We start from the raw sequence: 13,004 nt of genomic DNA on the forward strand, positions 1-13,004 counted from the left end.
TATCATGGATGGAAGATAATGGAGCAGCACATAGAATGTCTCCCATTGCACCATAATGGCTTAGTTAACCAAGTGTGTCAGTCAGACATGAGCTGCAACAATACCATTACCAGCTCGAGGTGCTGTGCTCTCTAGTCTCTTTAGGATTGACTGGACAGGGCCAGAGAACAATTACCCCTCAGAGAACTGGTTGGGGCACATGGGGGGACTAGGCCAAACTGCCCCCAGTCAAGGATATTTGAGGGGGGGGTAATGACAACAGGTTCCCGGAAAAATAGGAAGAATGGTTCCCAGATGGGTCAGGTTTACTGGGGACACCAATCTCTGACGCGCCTGTCTAAGGAGGAAGGTGGTGATGTCCTCTAATTACAAGCCTGGACCCTGGGCCTCCCCGTGGAGAAAATTTTTGCTTCCTTTGGCCCCTTTTCCCATCTGGGACATCAAACAGAAGATTGAGAGAGAGAGAGAGAGACACAGAGAGGAATGGAGTCAGAGACCAACAACAGAGAGAGAGAGAGAAATAGAAGGAAGCACACAAGGAACAAAATGTGAATATTTGACCGTGTGTCTGTAAGCTGAGCGTCGGGTGCGGAAGATAAAGGTTATAGAGACAGCAGACGTCTGTGCCGCTGCAGCAGGAGGAAGGCAGACTGACTGAGGATCTATTTCAGATGGAGATGACTGAGACCCAGACCCTAGTGCTGCTGTACAGCTGTCGACACATAGCACAGCAGCAGAGACTCGACTTACAGGAATCACCTGTCACGAAGTCTTTCCACTGTTTAGTGAAGTCCCGTTTAGTTCCGGCCGACAGTAAACAAAAACACCCACACCAAGGAGAAAAACGGTCTCAAAAACCCGCAACATCTTCAAATGTCCTTCAATCAAATTTAAAGGCTCATTATTTTGCAATTCAGATGCGTTAGGAAACCTGAGGGGAGAGCATCTTAGCGTTCACCAGCAATTTCAAACGAGTCCCGATGAGTCCTGAATATTATCAAAGCCCCGTGGGCTGCGACAGCAGTCAAAGCTTTGTTGTTTCATCACAAGGGATGAATGAATAAACTCTATCCCTGCTGACATTTGTTTCGAAACAAGACCTGAATAGATATGAGTGGAGGATTTCATTACAGTCTGCTACAGTGTTGAGATATGCAGCTGTGTAATCAAAGGGCACCTCGATTCGTTTGCAAGGATTACAAGGTCTGGAGAATATCACTTTTCTTATGGTCGATTAACATTTCTGAGTTTTACACGCAAGTACAAGCTAATTGTATCTGTGTAAGGAAGACGTACGGTTTGAAGAAAAGCTCTTGATGTCTGTCACCAAGTAACCTGGAGATCAGGATTCTCTCAGTATTTGGCTAGAGATCAACAATCGATTATTTGAACCTCTATTATTTCTAGTTTAGATTAATGATCTGCATAAAAAAAATATCATGTTTTCTGATGACAAGGGTATTTTTCCCCACAGCAATCTTAACTCTCTCACTAAATACACTAAGCCAAACACACATCCTAGCACCGTTAAACTTGGGTACAAGAAAAGTCTGGATTTCTTTAAACACTGAACACACCCTCTGTATCTACATCCTCCATCTCGCTCTCGTTCTCTCTCTGTATACAGTATGTGTGGAAAACCTTCTTATATCCCCTCTGCCCTATCCAAGCGTCTGCACGGTTCTTTCCATGGGAATGATGTCATGGTTGGGTATTCCAACAGGAGGTCCTTTCTTTGCTCATAAAAAACCCTATTTTCCCCAACTCACTGCACATGGCCTCCCTGCATTTCAGCTCATACTCCATCACCCTCTCCTGTCCCCTTTTCCTTGCCTCGGCAAGAGCCATAGTTGATCGGGGACATCTCCACTGCATGGCATATAAGGTTTAGCTTCACAGAGCATTTCCATATTTCAGTCTAGCAAGAAAAGCACTTCATGAAGAATATTGAGTTATGAAAGTCTTACATTCAGAAAAGGAAGCGAAAATATGAATGACAATGGAAAACGGGCATCTGCTACAGTACTGCAGATTCCTAAGACCTCAAGTGTTTTTCCATTGAAACGATAGCTAGTTTCCTGGAGACGCACTCACAAGAGTTTTAAAAAAAAACATTGTATATGAAAGAGTTGTGCTGTGCAACGCTGTCTACATGATGTCATGCACCATTTATCATATCTGCTTTTGCAAGCCAACGCCGGTAAGCGCTGCACCAGAAATGGAAAAGAACACGAAAAGTCGGGCTCTCGGCCCGGTCTGGAAGCAATTAGCTTGGCGATGTCATTGTTTGATACCGCAGCGGTTTAACAGAGAAGTAGGGGGCCGGGATATTTGGAGTGAATTGTAAGCAACTCGCTAAAAGTAAAAACGAACACAGTTTTACCATTAACTCTTGGGGGGGGTTCCTGTGTCGAACAGGGAGCTGGAAACAAATGTATAAATGGGGCTGGACTGACAGTAATGAAAGGATATGAGGCGTTGCTCATCAGATCAAATTCTGTCTGGCAGCAAAGCTGGAACAGATGTGTTGCCTCTGGGATCCTCAAGGAACCATCAAAGATCGTCAGACATCGACTAGTGATGTCGACTGAAGAACGTGTCTCTACATCCGTTAGTAATGCCTGAGCTCTCTAAGTTTAGAATAGGGGGAGTTTGTCTGTCATGTTGTATAGCACCAAAGAATGGAGACCGTATACTGTATACGTGAAAGTAAGCTAAATATATGGGCTGCTTTTCTTCCTTCCGTCTCTCACTGCAGCAAAACAACAATTAGCTTGCATCAATTAACCCTCCTGTTGTGTTCGTTTCATGTTAATTCATTCTGTGTTACCAGTCCAAAATGACCACCCCATTATAGCTGACTATAAATCCATAATAATACATACAGTATATTATCAGCTAATAGTGTTAGATCTTTTTATCAACTTAAGTTCTTAAGTTTTGAACTTCTATTTATGGCCTGTAGGTCTTATTGACCTGAGCTCATACAACTTGTTTTTGAGTACAAAAAAAGCATCATGTATGGACTATTTTGACTAGAACAAATACTCAGGTGAAACATATTGTGTTGATGCGAATCACCCATTACGTGAAATGTCTGGAGTGACATAGTAGCACGAAGAATTGCCCAACCAGACTCTGCATCCCATAAACTGGTGGTAGATTAGTTTCTGGATCTGTACCGACCAGCCAAAAACAAGAGACCCACGTCTACTTGGACGTGTCTGGTCTACCCCCTTCCAGTTGTCTTGGTAAACGCATCTCCCCTCAAGCTGGTCATGTTTATCACCATAGTTTCGATTGACTCTGTCAGGAACAGTTCGAAGCAGGATTTTACGTCATCAACTCTGGATATGTCGTATCTCGTTGGCCCTGGGGTCATCCTGGTAACATTTTCAGCCGACCTCTCCTCTCATGTGGGGATGAAGACCAGGACAAATTCCCATTCTTTGATCGGAATGTAACAACGGCCTTAAAATCGGGCACCTCTTCCTCATCACTGGATTGTTCCACATCGGTTGACTCTTGTCCTGAATCATGTTCTGTGTTGTCTTCAACTTCTGACACTTCCTCCTCTTAACGTATCTTCACTGTCAGTTTCCTGGCCTATCTCCTCACCAGTGTCATGATCAAAGATGTGATCAAGAGCCTCACATACAGTATATCGTTTGGTCATTGTGCTGCCACAGAATTCATCTGAAAAAGCTTTATATAACAGAGCTGCGAGAAAAGTTCTACATATTATTGAAATAATGTTGCGATTGTTTGTGAGAATGTCAACAGGTGTGGTTCCCATGGGGGAAATATTATATTGGGGAAATGTTCCCATGGGGGTTGCCATGGATGCCAAGAAGGGGAGTGAAGTAAGTGTGTGTGTGTGTGTGTGTGTGTGTGTGTGTGTGTGTGTGTGTGTGTGTGTGTGTGTGTGTGTGTGTGTGTGTGTGTGTGTGTGTGTGTGTGCATGCGCTCGCTCAAACCCACATGCATGTGGGGGTCTGGGAGAGGAAGTGTGTCTATCTGATAAATGGGCATGTGCCTGAACTCAATTTTATACACTAATTGTAGTCTCACCAATTCACCAGGAACACCGCAGGTGTACAAAAGTTAAAACAAAATACCCAAAATGTAATGAAAATCATCTAAATGTATTTTGTGTGTTCAGATGCCCTGTGTGGACAAAGACATGGAATCTTAATGACAATCAGATTAAATTAACTGCATTTTCCAGTTTGACTGGAACACAACAGGAGGGTTAAGGGCCGCAGGGAGTTAAGGTGATCTTTTTTGTATTATTATTATTTTTTTTACACACAATTAACTACGCAGTATTGAGCTGCTGCACCCAGCCCCCTCCATGTTCAATTATTAGTGAATAAGCTTGACGAACTCAGAGCGAGGATCTCCTTCCAGAGGGACATCATATTCTTCAACATACTGTCGCTTTCCTCCGACATCCGTTTGGATGTATTATATACAACAAAACGGATTATATACAAGGCGGAGGGCTCTGCTTTATGACCAATAAGTGGTCTGAAGGGGGAAACGTACAGGAATTTGCGAGCTTCTGCTCTCCCAACTTGGAATACTTTGGTCATCAAATGTCGCCCTTTTCAACATCCGAGAGAGTTCTCAGTAATTACCACCATGGCATTGTACATCCCGCCCCACACCAAAAATGCTCTCAAAGATCTTCATTGGACCCTGAACAAACTGGATACCACGTACCAGGAGGCAGCGTTCATTGCCGCGTGGGACTTTAACAAAAGTAAGAAAATGGTGCTCCCAAATTACTATCAACACATTTTTAGACCAACTCATGCAGATTCTACGCTGGACCACAGCTACACGTCTTTTCGACCCGAGTATAAGGTAAGTATAATCTCCCGTCCTACTCATGGCAAATCTGACCATGACTCCATTTTGCTCCTCCCCACCTACAAATAAAGACTCCAGAGGGATGTTTCAGTGGTCAGGTCTGTACCACGCTGGTCTGACCAATCAGAATCCATGCTCCAAAACTGTTTTGATCACGTGGCAGCCTTGTCAGGAAAATGAAGGAGTATAGTTAAACAGTACAAATAGAACCTACGCAGATCGATGAATCAATCAATGAAATGTATTTATAAAGCCCTTCTTACATCAGCTGATGTCAAAGTACAGAAACTCAGCCTAAAACCCCAAACAGCAGCAATGAATGAAGCAATGTGTAGAAGCATGAAGATGGCGAGAAACAAGTATAGGGACAAAGTGGAGGAGCAATTCAGCGGGTCAGATACGAGGCAGGTATGTGCCAGGGGCTTCTAATGATCACGGATTATAAAAAGAACGCCAGTCACATTCTGGACAGCAACGCAGCCCTACAGGATGAGTTAACACCCTTTTCTCAAAATTCCAGCAAACTACTCTGAGCTGCCGAGGAGAACCCCCGAGGACAAGGAGGGCTATGCCCTTACGTTCTCCATGGAGGATGTACAGTTGAAGTCATAAGTTTACATACACTTAGGTAGGAGTCATTAAAACTCGTTTTTCAACCACTCCACAAATGTATTGTTAACAAACTATAGTTTAGGCAAGTCGGTTAGGACATCTACTTTGTGCATGACACAAGTTATTTTTCCAACAATTGTTTACAGACAGATTATTTCACTGTGTCACAATTCCAGTGGGTCAGACGTTTACATACACTAAATTGACAGCTTGGAAAATTCCATAAAATGATGTCATGGCTTTAGAAACTTCTGATAGGCTAATTGACATCATTTGAGTCAATTGGAGGTGTACCTGTGGATGTATTTCAAGGCCTACCTTCAAATTCAGTGCCTCTTTGCTTGACATCATGGGAAGATCAAAAGAAATCACAACAACAGCAAAGGATCTTGTGAAGATGCTGGAGGAAATGGGTACAAAAGTATCTATATCCACAGTAAAAACAAGTCCTATATCGACATAACCTGAAAGGCCGCTCAGCAAGGAAGAAGCCACTGCTCCAAAACCGCCATATAAAACCCAGACTATGGTTTGCAACTGCACATGGGGACAAAGATGGCACTTTTTGGAGAAATGTCCTCTGGTCTGATGAAACAAAAATAAAACTGTTTGGCCATAATGACCATCGTTATGTTTGGAGGAAAAAGTGTGACGCTTGCAAGCCGAAGAACACCATCCCAACTGTGAAGCACGAGGATGGCAGCATCATGTTGTGGGGTGCTTTGCTGCAGGGGGGACTGGTGCACTTCACAAAATAGATGGCATCATGAGGAGGACAATTGTGTGGATATATTGAAGCAACATCTCAAGACATCAGTCAGGAAGTTAAAGCTTGGTCGCAAATGGGTCTTCCAAATGGACAATGACCCCAAGCATACTTCCAAAGGCAAAATGGCTTAAGGACAACAAAGTCAAGGTATTGGAATGGCCATCACAAAGCCCTGACCTCAATCCTATAGAAACTGTGTGGGTAGAACTGAAAAAGTATGTGCGAGCAGGGAGGCCTACAAACCTGACTGAGTTACACCAGCTCTGTCAGGAGGAATGGGCCAAAATTCTCCAAACTTATTGTGGGAAGCTTGTGGAAGGCTACCCTACATGTTTGATCCAAGTTACACAATTTAAAGGCAATGCTACCAAATACTAATTGAGTGTATGTAAACTTCTGACCCACTGGGAATGTGATGAAAGAAATAAAAGCTGAAATAAATCATGGTCTCTAATATTATTCTGGCATTTCACATTCTTAAAATAAAGTGATGATCCTAACTGACCTAAGACAGGGAATTTTTACTAGTATTAAATGTCAGGAATTGTGAAAACCTAAGTTTAAATGTATTTGGCTGAGGTGTATGTAAACTTTTCAACTGTATGTAAGTCATTCAAACAGCTAGCTGTTGTGTTTTCAAACACGTTCAATATCTCTCTCAATATTATCCCAACCTGCTTCAAGATGTCCACAAAGACCACACCCCCCAGCTCCAACTCCATCAAGTTCAAGTAAACAACCTCTCCCTCAACGCCAGCTAAACAAAGGAGATAATTGTGGACTTGAACTAGGCTGGGTCCGCCCCCATCCACATCCACGGAGCCACTGTAGAGATGGTGAAAAAGTTCTCAAAAAAGGAGCTGAAATGGTCAAACACGGACAATGTGGTGAAGATGGAGGCACGACAGCAACTCTTCAACCTCAGGAGGCTGATTCAATTTGGCCTGTCCCCGAGGGCCCTCGCAGTGTTCTACAGGACCACCATCGAGAGCCTACTGACTGGCTACATCACAGCCTGGATGGCAACTCCACTGCCTCTGACCACGAGGCACTAAGGAGGTGACACGCTCAGCCAAACGCACCATTAGGTGCACACGGCCTGTCCTTCAGGACACCTACAGCACCAGGCGTTGCCCTTAACATGTCATTGAAAATATGTATAACATTGGATATTTTCCCCCTTCCGATTTCTAGAACCTACTCAACATTATAAAAGTGAAAGAACATTTTCCAAATTAATAAGAAATAAGCATGTATTGATTGCGTATGTCTTTACACCCCAGAGTTAACACTCTGTGGAAGCACCTTCGGCAGCCATTACAGCTGTGAATCATTTTGATTAAGATTGTATCAACATTTTTTAAAACATTTCCCCTGTGTTATTGGGAACTGACTGGAGCTGTGTTTGACCATGAATAAATGTTTTCCCTCCAGTCCTCTTTACCAGGTCTCATATTTCACTGTAGTCTCTTCAAGCCCCACCCCTGAACAGAACCATGCTTCAGCACAGTGCTGCTGTGCTAAAAATAGAGCCATGTGAGAATGGAGGTGACACTGTGGTAAACACACTGTCAGGGAAATTAACAATTCACCACCACCTCTACCCAGAGAATGCTGGTACTTGTTTTTTTAATGAAACTTTATTTAACTAAGCAAGTCAGTTAAGAACAAATTCTTATTTGCAATGAGAATTTAACTGCCTTGGTCTGAGGCCGAACGACAGATTTTTACCTTGTCAGATTTTTACCTAGTAGAAGAATGTTTTTGTCTAATGCTCAGTGAAGAAATTCCATTGAAATGAACCTACTTGTAGGGCACAACAAGGAGATATGACACATTACTAGGCTCAGTTAGAGTATTGCCATTACAGTTAAGAGTATCCCTAATGGTCGGCCATTACATACAGAACTGTGCTCAGATTACCCCCAACGTGAGTGACCACGGAGAATATAAATACACAGAATGGAAACTGGAGTGCATGACACAGAATTATCCCTAACCACTTGCGCAGGGACAGATATGTTTTCATCGCCCCAGTGGCTAAATTAGGATTGGGGTAGAGTAATCGGATCCTAGATCCGTGGTTAAGGGCTAGCTACACAGAGTGCATGACACTTTGATGGGGGTGGGGCCCGCCAGTTGTCCATCCCTGGTCCAGAGTGATAGGGCCACCTGCTGGCCAGAGATGTTATTGCAGCACGTTCTGTTATCTTCCCCCAAAAAATATTTATGTATTTAACCTTTATTTAACTAGGCAAGTCAGTTAAGAACACATTCTTATTTACAATGACGCCCTACCAAAAGGCAGAAGGCCTCCTACAGGGACGGGGGCCTGGGATTAAAAATAAATACAATATAAATATAGGACAAAACACACATCACAACAAGAGAGACAACACAACACTACATGAAGAGACCTAATACAACAACATAGCAAGGCAGTGCATAGAGGCATAGTAAGTGCATAGAGGCATATGTATAAACACCCACACACACAGTGACCCTGAGGGAGAGCTGAGCTATGATCATGAAGTCATAGGACAAGGAGGTCAGGCATCTCTGTGACAATGGCAGGTGGAGGGAGGGAGGGTGGAATAAATGAGATGGAGTTATTCAAAGATCCACAGGATGGAATCAGACACTGACCTGCTTTTGCTCGTGAGTTAAGACGGTTAGTGGCGCACCATTCTATTTGAAGCAGTGCATAGAGGCGTTTGTGTCATGCGGCATGTTAAGACGGTCAATTGACTTATAGTTCACAGAATGCTTGATGCTTATTTAAAAATAAATACATGTTGAACTTCATCAAAACACCAAAGCAGTATGTGGCAGGCCTGCACGGTTTCAATTTCTAAACATGATCAAACTGTGTCTCATCGTTTTCTGGTACTGGAAAAATATAAGTAGAGTTGCATTATTACTGAATGTCACAACAATAAAACATCTGCAGTAAATTTCAAACACTTCTAATCTACTGGATAAAACAGAGAACTCCCTAACTCTCCTTCAGCAGCCAAACATTGTGGGACCCTTAGAACCCAACTACAGCTTTGAGTTGACATCTGCTTCCTGGTCAAACTGCACCATGGTGACCAATCCATCATCAGACAGACTCTCCGTCCGTAAAGCGAAGGCCAAACATTGTAAAAAGACACCTCCCTCGGCTCTCCTTCCTTTGTCTGTTTCCTAAATGGATTTTCAACAGCTTTGATATATCAGAGGGTAAAAACTGTCTGCTTCTGACGGTCCCAGAAATAGATTGAAACCTGATCTCTGTCCTCCAAGCGAGTAGAAAAGCTCTTGATATAATAACTGGCCTGTGTTTGTTTTGGGCCATTTACAAGCACGCCTGTCTATGCAATCAAATTAGAGACACAAAAGCAAAGTGAAATCGAATGATGCTGTTGATATGTGCAAATTGACTGTACGGCCCACAATAAGAGCTGTTGTCGGTTTAATCTGCTTGCACTATTGGTTAATCGCATCAGTGATCAGATAGTCACAAGGTGAAAAATACTTATTTTTTGAAGTATGTCCGCACCATGTAAGTATTACAAGGAGGTGGAAAAGAGTAAGCGAGAAAGAGAGCCCCCCCCCCTCACATTCCCCCTCACTCACTCACCTTCCAAACCACATCCAGCTAATCACTTCTCCAGACCTTCCCTCTGTGTTGTGTGTCTCCTGTTCTCTCCCTCTCCTGCTCTCTGTAGCCTGCTCCCTCAGCCCTGGGCTTCTGCTGGAGGTCTGCTAGATCTGCTATCCCACTGTGTGCTCCCCTGCGCTACCCTGGCAGTGACCAGTGTCTCTGTAACATCCCAGCCCCCTGGCCAGAGACACTGGGGCTATTGAGCCTTAGAGGAGCACCTCCCTGTCCGGGCGTCTGCACTGGCGCTGACCATTGTTTGTGTTGGCACAGGGCATAAAGCAAGCCTTTCTCATGCCGCCCGCTGCATCATACATTTTCCATGTTTGATTAGGGGAAAATACAGACAGAGAAAAACAGGGCCTGCCCTGTGGCGAGGCTAGAGGATGTGTCATACTGTCAAAGACCTGCGCCAAATACTATACTGTATATTACACAGGTTTCTTTAAGAGAAAGAAATGACACAGATAACGTTGACACAGGCTAAGGTTGAGAGTATGAGAGCTGTGCGGAATGACTTTTTAATTTCGCTCTCCTACTTTGTGCTCCTTCTGAAAGTGAGAACACTGATGATATTTCACATTTAACGACCTCCTCATTTGGCTGTAGACAGTAGTACAATATTTCATTTCCCATACAGTTGTTTTTGGAGAAAGCGCTTTGTGTTAAATGATTTAGGCCAGCTGTAGGAGTGACTGCAACCACGGGGCTCGTCAAGTTAATGACCGAGAAGGTGATTAGCACTGAGTGACATAATCACTTAATGTCGTGCAAAGGATGGGAAGGCGGAGATAAGGAACACTATATCACAGTGATTTGGGATGTACAGTTAGATCTCAACTTGAAGAAAAAGTGAAAATCTCCCACACAATATTAACCTTGCCTGCCAGGCTTCTAGGTTATCCTATAGTGCCGTTGGACACCCAGCTGTTAAAAGAGACTCATACAAGCCACAGAGCGTTGTTGTTCAAATCCCAGAGCCAACTAGGTGAAAAATCTGTTGATGTGCCCTTGAGCAAGGCACTTAACCCTAATTGCTCCTTTAAGTCGACCTGGATAAAAGTGTTGAATGTATGATTGGGGATCCCAAAAGGTGTCCAGCAGGCCCTCATATAATGATACTGTAACAAACACTAGAGTAGTATGTAACTAGACTATAGACTTAAGGACAGGCTTCCATTGGACAGCCAGATAGCTGTAGTTTGACCCCTGAAAGCAGTGTGTTGGTGTTTGGGGAAACTGCAATGTCAGGTCCTCAAAATTTGTTAACGAAAGGAAATCCTGCCCAGTTTCTAGCGTCTTCTCTTTTCTAAAACTCTGCAAATCTGAGTGGAAAACAACAACCAAATCCAAACGCCTATCACAGAACGTACCTCTGAAAACTGTCAGCATAGGCCTATCAGTTTACTGGGGATGGTAACCTGGGACGTTTGCATTTTTTTCCCCCAACTGCAAATGGACCTGGATCATTACTATTTAAATATTAACTAAAATGTTTGCTTGAAAGCATCTTAACAATGTAGGGGAAATTAGGAGATACATTATTCATTACTTTTGTCCCTAGCCTCTGCTGAAAGTCATCCACTTGTAAAGCCTTGGGTCTATTGTAGGTAGCAATGGACACTGAATATAGGTCACTAGGTAAAACAACATGGATACAAAGTGTCCTTTTGGGGGAAACTAAGATTTAACCAGTCATACGTTTTATTATTTTACTCTCACTAAATGCTCCCCCCCCTATGTGAATATGAGCAACTAAGCAAACTTTTCTGCAGGTCACAAGTGTCAAGAAATGTATTCACGTCGACACATTCCAGTGGAACCAGATATCCTGAGTGTGCACATTCCATTCATACTTCATTTCCAGCAAGTCCTGGAAGTGTGCAAGTCAGCACATCTACTGTCTCTCCATATTCACAAAAACCCTCCAAGCTGACAGGAAGGATAGCCCTCTTTTTATAAGTTTGTGAGAACTGCATGTCAAGATCCGTGCCATGCCACAGGCAGGGAGTGGCAATGTATATAATACATTCATTATAAAGCACCAAGTTTTATGTTTCGGCAGCCCTGACACCTCAGTTTGAGATAGTGCCAAGGTATTCACTAGAAGGGGGGATAGTCCTATGCAGGACACATGGATTAATTTACAATTACCAACAACAAAGACACAGGACTAACTTTGTTTTGTGTCCATTAAATCCATTCAGAGCCACAATCTCATCAGACATCCTATTGAAAGTCGATAGGGATGGAAGCCATTTGTTTGGAATGGAGCGAGAAAAACCACACAACATTCACACACCCACAATACATCAACACACAGCTCAGCTCACAACACTCCAACCCCAATTAGGTCCTGCAGAATTAAATTACAAAAATTACAGTCATTACGGAGAAATGGATTATAATCGGTCCGCTGTCTCGGCTTTATCCTGGGCAGTGTGATATATGCTCCATAAGGCTTACTGCTTTAATGACGGCATGACATCCCTGGTCTTGGTGGGCTGCAGGGTCTATTGACCCGTAGCCCCTAAATTACTCATTAGAAGCCCCCAGGCCCAGTTCTCCCAGCCTACAGGATAACCCGAGGATAATACTCAGGTCAATTCAAGGGTAGCGGGCCTTATCCGCAGTCTGAATGACCCCTGCTCCCAAGTGGCACAGCAGTCTAAGGCACTGTATCTCAGTGCAAGAGGAGTCACTGCAGTACCTGCTTTGAATCCAGGCTGCATCACATCCGGCTGTGATTGGGAGTCCCTTAGGGCGGCGCACAATTGGCCCAGCATCGTCCGGGTTTGGCCGTCATTGTAAATAAGAATTTGTTCTTAACCGACTTGCCTAGTTAAATAAGGGTTAAATTAAACATTTAAAAAAAACTAACAGACCAGAGTCCAGGGATACACAGCTGACAATCAACTGGAGGAGTTGAGGGATCAGTTTGGCTCCTTCAACTGGGGTAGAGATGTATAGGTGTGAAGGATGTACAGTGAATTAATTGAACCATAAGAGACTTTTCATTATTTTAAATGTACTTACAGTTAAAGTTAGCCTCGTACGAACCATCCTGATCTCGTGAGGGCACATTCTGTTTCGCTACAGAATGTG

General features: G+C 43.5%; 1 protein-coding gene across 8 annotated transcripts in view; it reads right to left on the reverse strand.

Annotated features, from left to right (window-relative positions):
* LOC118361403 (IQ motif and SEC7 domain-containing protein 1-like) overlaps positions 1 to 13,004 on the reverse strand; it is a 182,404-nt gene that overhangs the window by 37,663 nt on the left and 131,737 nt on the right. Inside the window, exon 1 of one of the 8 annotated variants that reach the window (XM_035741301.2) lies at positions 9,879 to 10,032. The exons of the other annotated variants lie outside the window; for them this stretch is intronic. Coding sequence (XP_035597194.2) covers positions 9,879 to 9,892 — 14 coding nt within the window. The 5' untranslated portion in view covers positions 9,893 to 10,032. Of the gene's footprint in view, positions 1 to 9,878; positions 10,033 to 13,004 lie in introns of those variants that run through there. 8 annotated transcript variants of the gene reach the window in all.

Source organism: Oncorhynchus keta, chromosome 28 (assembly GCF_023373465.1).
Source record: "Oncorhynchus keta strain PuntledgeMale-10-30-2019 chromosome 28, Oket_V2, whole genome shotgun sequence".
NCBI lineage: Eukaryota > Metazoa > Chordata > Actinopteri > Salmoniformes > Salmonidae > Oncorhynchus > Oncorhynchus keta.